Below are 7264 nucleotides of genomic sequence, written 5' to 3'. Positions count from 1 at the left end.
ACAATAAAAACAAGGGCTCCACCTCAACGCAGGTGGAGTCTGGGGTCCCCTAAAAATACCCATCTAGAGAGAGAGCTGGAGGGACAGAGCAGGAGAAAGAAGGGGCATGGGCTTGTATAATGGCATCTTCCCAATCCGAGCCGCGGTCCGTGGGATCTCAGCTTCTCCTAGACTTCGAGTGCTGGATAAGCCACTGTAGGGTGATGTCTGCGAAGGCAAAGGGACACTTACAGCCTCTCCCTCCCGCCGTCACCCTCTCCTGCACTTGGGCAAACAGCAGCCCAGGCTGCTCCTGTGGGCATGGGCTGCCCTCCCCCCCTCACCGGAGCGGCTGGCACTCACCGATGTTGTCCTTTTCTTTGCAAGAGATGGAGTAGCAACAAATCTCTCGGTCCTGGATGGCAGAGAGGTTCCTGCGGGAGAGGAGCGAGCCCCTGCAGAGCCCTGCGGCTGCACATCAGCCTCCAGGCAGCTTTTGAAGGGTCCCTTTGGACCCCAACCCCAAGACGGGGGACACTTTGCAGGGGCAATGTCTCCCCAGGCTCCCGGGGACCTGCACGTGGGTTGGGCGAGGACACACCAGCACACCATCCCTGTGACTGATGGGGGCTATGTGACAGGGCAGAAGGGACCCCACCCCAAGGAAGAGCCTGGCCACGAAATCATGCAGCTTCCCTCCCTAAACACTGTCTGCACAGCCCTGCAGCGAGGCGGGGCAGGGAGGGATCGGGAGAGGGACAGGGCTGGCAGCAGAGGAGCTGCAGAGGTGCCTACGGGCCAGGGGAGATCTCTGAGGGGTGGCCGGGGAGGGGGGAAGCAGGGATGCTGCAAGTCAGCGCAGCGTGCCGGTCCCCTGGCTGCAGGGTCGGGGATCAGGGTGTGCAGGAGGCAGAATTGGTGGCGAGGAGGCCACATGCCAGCATGACAAAAGGCAGCGGAATCAGGGAGAGGTGCGTGGATGGTGTCACACGCTGGAGCAGGATCTGACCCCCAGGCACCGAGGGCTGCCCGCTGCTGGGGGAGCCCTGGAAGGGTGATGGGAGCAGTGCCCACGAGGAGTCCAGCTCCACGCCGAGCGCGTTCCATGCCGTGCTGTGCCATGCCGTGCCCCAACGCCACCGTGTGGCATGCAGCACCCAGCCGTGGCACTGGCAGCTCCCAGCTCCTCCCTGTCCCCACAAGCACAGACGTCACCTTCACCAGCCACCTCCGCCAGCCACAGCCTCGGGATGTCCCCAGCCACCCGTCTCTGCCAGCCCACCCCAGGTACCACAATGCCACCCCGGCTGGGGAAGGAGTAACTGGTAGAGTACAGTGGGGTGACCATGCCGGTGGGGACACGGCAGGATTGGGGAGGAGGTGACACTGTGTCACAGTCCCACCGTGGCTGCCTGGGCCAGCTGCACACTTACATCTTCTCAATGAGCTCCTTCTCATCCAAGGCACCGGGCAGGTCTCGCTTGTTCCCCAGGACTAGGACCTGCAGGAGGGGAGAGGGGACACCTTAAGCTCCTGGCCACCAGACCAGGCGGGAACCTGCTTCTGCCACCTAGAAGTGGACCCTTCTTGAGATACAAGACAGCCCTGGCCACTTCACTAGGGTGTGCCCAGACAAAGAAAACTCCTTCAGTGAGCAATCAGAAGGCAGAGCACTTCAATTAACAGCCTTGATTAGCCCCTACACAGCATCTCCCATACACTCTCTAGTCCCCGTGAGAGGCTGGCCCCACAGCACATCCTCCCTGAAGGGCACCAGCATCTCCTGTGACATCTAGGACGTTCTCCCAGGAGCTTCTTGCTGTCTTTGAGCAAAAAATCAAGTGAAATGGCTAAAACTGATGTTATCAGGAAGGAGCGAGATGCGGATACTGTGCAGAACTTGTTCTCCGCAGGCAGGCAGCCCAAAAAAGCAACGGCTGTTTGCACCATCCACTGATCTCTCCTTACTTCAAGGCTTTTCAAATCCACAAAGGCATCCTCAGACTATGCAAGGAAAATAATCACCCGGCAGGACTTGTTCTTCCCTCCGGAGCACGCCACGTGACTGTCATCTGACAAGGACAGCACTGAGGTTGCAGCCGCCTTCCCAGGGTGAACTAGGGCCTCTGCAGCATCCCGGTAACGCAGCATCCCATAATTTAAATTTGGAGACTTGTTCTCAAAAAAAGAGCACTCTGAAGGGCTGAAAATGCAGCACGTTATGTCAGGAGCTTAATTTAAGTGGCAGCGAACATTTGGGATCTGAGTGATATCCTTGATTAGTTACTTTCAAAGGATGCCGATCGTGGATGCTCCGTAAGCATCCTGCCCCAGCATGCGCACTGTCCCCCCTGCCGCCACCGCAGCCCCCTCCTGCAAATGTCACAGCCCAGCCGCCACTCTCCTGGGAGACAAGACCTTCATGTCCCACCATAAATAAGGTGCAAATTCATGCGAGAGGACAGATCTCACATATCGGGGGGTTTTTTGGTCTCTTTAAAGCTCCCTTCCCTGCTGGTTGGCCCAGCTCTGCGCTAGAAAGTGTCATTGTCCCAGCTCCCACAGGAGTGCAGCGGGGAAAGGGACACCTCCAAGGAAGGGGATTCCCCCGCCTCAAATCTGCTCTGCAAGACGCAAGCCCCGCACTGCAAACCCTGGCAGGCGGCAGGCAGCCTGGGGACCGTGAGTGGCTTTGGGGAACCGATCCGGGCAGCAGCTCACCGGGATGCCCTGGAGCTGTGGCTTGTCAAGCAGGTTGTGCAGTTCATTCTTGGAGGCCTCTATCTTCTCCTGGTCGGCGGCATCCACCATGTACCTGCAAGGGAAGGGATGGCCCTGAGCGCAGGCACTGAGGTCCCCATGCCCTGGTGCTGTGCTGAGATCCGTGCCACCACCAGACCTCACTCGCACGCCAGCTCCCGGTTCACAGCATGTAGATGCTGGATAACAGGATCCTGCCCCCAGCACCCCTCCCGCCAAGGAAGGCTGTGGGGCTGAGAGCTCCTCATGTCTCTCAGGGGAGGGGGGGGACCTCCCTGTCCCCAGCCCCGCAGGGATCCAGCCACAGGGTGGGCGAGGAGAGCCTAGGCACTGCCCAGGCAGAAGCTGCCAGACACAGGTTGTCCCCAAGCGAGGCTCGTCTGCACGCCGCAGCTCCTTACAGACACCCGGAAGAGGACAACAACTGGGGCAGACAAGAGGAGCTGATGATGGAGAAAGGAAGACGTTGACCTGAGATCCTGGCAGGGGGAAGGAGCTGCTTGTTCTCCCCACGGGAGCGATCCCTGGCACGGGGCGTGGAGCGCAGGGCACGCGAAGCCAGCAGTCAGCAATGCTTGCTCGGAGCAGATGGGGGAGATTTAGGGAAGCGTTTAGTGTTTACGGGCAGGCACTCGTCCTGCAAAGGACATAAGTGAAGCCAAAACTGGGGAGAGGAACTGATGAAAGGAGCTTTTATTTTAAAGATCAAGAAGCTGGGAGAGTAGAAGTGAGAAACACCATCGAGCTTTATCAGGCCCTGGGGGGGTTATTAAAAATAGGAAAAGAGCCTTCAGCTCCTGAAGCACTGAACACAGGAAAATGTGTGCGGCTGTACTGAGAGGGAGAGGGAAAAACCCCACCCAGGCACTGCCAGGAGCCTTCGGCACGATGGACGGGGTGGGAAGGGTGAAGGCAAGAGAAAAGGGACACAACGCAGCTGAAGGCAAGGAAGGCAGATGGGAGTGTGACCTGGAAGGCCACAGGTCCTTTCATTTCCTCTCAACCAGACGGGCTGCTTTGGAGAAGTTATGAAATTATGGAAGGAGGCAGTAAAGGGACTGAAACACTTGTGATTTTGTCATTTCCAGCAAAGCTCACTATAAGAAAAAGTGCCAAGGACATGTCCCAGCATGGTGACAATCAGCAAGGGCACGACACTACTGTCCCAACAAGCAGGATAAGCCACCTCTCGCTCCTCATCCACCAGACCTATAGATGGGAAGGGCAGGGCAGAAATCCAGCCCTCCAAAACCCCAGGGCATTGCCAATTGGTGAAGATCACATAAACTGGATTTTCTGATTGGATTCAAGCAACACTGATGTGGGTCTCCCAGGGTAAATATTTGTCCTCGGGAGCAGGCAGACTCCCTCCCATGAGTGTCTTGCCAGGCTCATCCGCAGCCCCAACTCCCTGGGACTGTGCTTACTGCAACGTCTGCAAGCAGGGGAACACGCGGGGACACTCGGAGACTTGCTGACAGTCAGCAGCAGGTGATGCAGGGAGACTCCTTCTCTCAGCGCAAGATTCACCCGGCAGCACATAAACACCACGGCCTGGGAACACACTGCCAGCAGCCACCCTTAAAACCTGCCTCGAGGAAAGGGCTGAGCCGCACCGGCAGCCTCTGCTCAGGCCCTGCGATGAACAGGCAGCGCCAGGGAAGCACGGGGAGCCAGGAAGGGCAAGATCCGCAGAACAGAGCCGGGCCGAGTGATGCTGGAAGGGCAGGGTCTGCCATGGCAATGGGCCCCTGCCTGCACCCACTGGCGGGGCGCAGCATTGGCGCGTGGGTGCCGGGGCTCTCAGCTCGCAGGGATACTCACACGATGGCACTCACTCCGCGGCAGTACCGCTCCCACATGCTGCGAAACCGCGGCTGGCCACCGATGTCCCAGAGCTGTGACAGGGAGAAGGTGCTGTTATCCCGCTGTCCTGCCCATGACCCTTCCCCACCTGGCCAGAGCACCCAGCATGCACCAAACTCACCCTCATCCACTCCTCTATTACTCAAACCCAACGAGGAGGGTCCCAACTCAATAAAGAGGGGGACATCTCAGGTGCTGGACACCTCCTGCCATGTGTCTCTGCTGGCACAGAGAGACCCCTTGACTGAAGCTGGGGGGTTTCGCCCTCAGCACACTCTCAGAAATATTTCTGCAGCAGGCAGATCCCCAATCAGCTTTCCAGGTCCATCCCACTGTTATTTCCCAGTCCAACCCAGGGCCCTTGAAAGATCCCGAAGGGGTAGAAACCTCCTCTCCCTTTGCTCTTGAGGCAGAGACCACCACCGCAAGCCACGACCCTTTTTTTCCTGGTGCTCTTCTTGGGCAGATCTTTCCAGCCGGAGGTGGGGCTGCTGGCATCTTTCAGCCTCCTTTTTTCCCACCAGTCTCCCTTCAGTCCACCTTTCATCCCAAGAGCCCACACCGACGACAACATCTGCATCTTACCTTTATGGTGACATTCCCCTTGGTGATCTTCCTCATGTTAAAGCCCACTGTCGGGATCATGTCTTCGTTGAACTGTCCTGACTGTAAGGAACAAGATGAAACAGTGTCAGGAGCTACAACCACCCCCCAGCCCACCCTGAGCCGGGCAGCGGGGCCAACAGCCTGCCTAGAAATAACCCCCAATGCTTGGCCAGCCCTGCAGCAGCCATGGCAGCTCCTGGTCCACACCAGGAGCAAAATTAGAGCCAAGGAGATCAAAACCCAGCAGAACAGAAATGCTGCTGCTGCTGCATGGGTGCCCCGGCTGTCCCTAGCCCCGCAGCGAGCTGCCAACCCTGTCCCAGCCCTGCTGCCGTCTCGGTGGGGAGGCAGAGCTTTGCCCAACCCAGCCCTTTCCCAGCAGGATTCCCAAGTCCTTGGCGAGAGGAGGCTGAGACCTTTGCCTGCTGCAGTGACCCCAGGACAGCCGTGTGTCAGCCCCAAACCTCTCCTGCAAAACCCGCTGGCAGCCCCACAAGGACCCGGGGTGCAGGCAGTCCATCCAGGCTTCCCACCCAGGGGAGCCACCTCCTCCGGTCCTGGGGGCTCCGGCACATTTCCTGCTTTGGATCATTTTCAGCCCAGCCCGAACCAGACTGACTTCTGCTTTCCTGCAAGCCTGCCTGCTGCCTGCCTGCACGGCTCCCCCCCTGCACCCTGCCCGTGCATGAGAGCCGGGTGCTCGTGCTGGGTGACATGGGGGGGACGCAAAGGGTCCCCTCTCCCCCTGCCCAGGAGCTGCAACACATCTTCTCCAGCAGCGCAGCTCCAAGCCGTGACAGGCAGGAGAAGCATGAAATCGCCGCGGATTCGCAGCATCCCAGTGCCGCTGTGAAACTAGGTTAGTCTTATTGGAGCAGTGAGCAGGAACTGTCCCTCTGCCCCCGCAGGGAGATGCGGGCTCGCCAGCCCACGTGCCTGGCATCGCACCGGTGGGACAGAACAGTGCTGGTCTCTTAAAGCCCACCCCACCTCCCAGTTTGCTGCTCAAATCCCAACGCTGTGAGATGGTCCCGGGCTGAGCAGTGCAGGGGGGTACTCGGGGCGGCCCTGGCAGCAACGCAGCATCCCCAGGGCAGGAGCTCCCACAGCCCTTCACCCTCTGCCTCCAGCAGCCCCCTGCCCAGCAGGCAGCCTCACAGGGACCCAAACCAGGTTCATCATCTTTGTTTTTTAAATGCACCCTTGTGGAAGGCCGTGCTGATGGGGAAGAGAGTTTGGTAACTGGGATAATGTAGCACTGGGGCTTTTGGCTGTCAGTGCCAGAAACCTGCAGGAACCACCAACCGCGGCTGAACTTGTCCCAGCAACTCTTTACTGGCTTAAAATCTAGGTTTCTTTAGGACTTTTCTGGGTTTTCTTTCCGTTAATACAAACCTCAAAAAGGGAAGGCAATTTATGCCACTTTCTGATAAGCAGAATTTTGTGCCTGGTCAAGCCAACGGCTCCTCCAGACTCACCATGCCAGCGAGTCCCCAGAGTTTTCCTGACTTCTTCCAACGGTTCTGCAATACGCACTGCTTCCCTTTTTCATTTCCCTTTTGCATTCATCAGCAAAGCCCAGCAGCCGAGGGGTCTCTGAGCCATGGTGCACCCAGAAACCACGCTGGGGACTGGCAGGGAAGGGCGTGGGAGGAGAGGAGGGAAAGCAGGCAGGAACCCCTGGCTGATACGGGGGATGTCTCCTGCAGACTGAGGTTCAAAACGCACTTTGGCTTTATGGACCAGGTTTTAAGGAATTCATAGAATCCCAGAATGGTCTGGGTGGGAAGGGACATTAAAGCCCATCCAGTCTCACCCCCTGCCATGGGCAGGGACACCTCCCACTAGCCCAGGTTGCCCAAAGCCTCATCCAGCCTGGCCTTGAACCCCTCCAGGGATGGGGCATCCACAGCTGCTCTGGGCAACCTGGGCCACTGCCTCACCCCTGGCACAGGAAAACATTTCTTCCTCATATCTCATCTCAGTCTCCCCTCTTTCAGCTTCAAACCGTTCCCCCTCGTCCTGTCCCTGCACCCCCTGATCCAGAGCCCCC

At 58.4% G+C, this 7264-nt stretch overlaps 1 protein-coding gene across 1 annotated transcript; it reads right to left on the bottom strand.

The window, feature by feature from the left end:
- Window positions 1-157: 157 nt before the first annotated feature.
- ARL8A (ADP-ribosylation factor-like 8A) lies at window positions 158-5271 on the bottom strand (the record flags this gene model as incomplete). Its single annotated transcript, XM_010087732.1, has 6 exons — window positions 158-207; window positions 343-413; window positions 1413-1480; window positions 2701-2794; window positions 4564-4637; window positions 5191-5271. Coding segments are annotated over 6 exons (438 nt in total), but the record flags the coding sequence as incomplete, so codon positions are not given.
- Window positions 5272-7264: the final 1993 nt, after the last annotated feature.

This window comes from Pterocles gutturalis, unplaced genomic scaffold (assembly GCF_000699245.1).
Source record: "Pterocles gutturalis isolate BGI_N339 unplaced genomic scaffold, ASM69924v1 scaffold26296, whole genome shotgun sequence".
In the NCBI taxonomy this organism is placed as follows: domain Eukaryota; kingdom Metazoa; phylum Chordata; class Aves; order Pterocliformes; family Pteroclidae; genus Pterocles; species Pterocles gutturalis.
The sequence above is the reverse complement of the archived record's forward strand: the minus strand, read 5'-3'. Positions and strand labels throughout refer to the sequence as shown.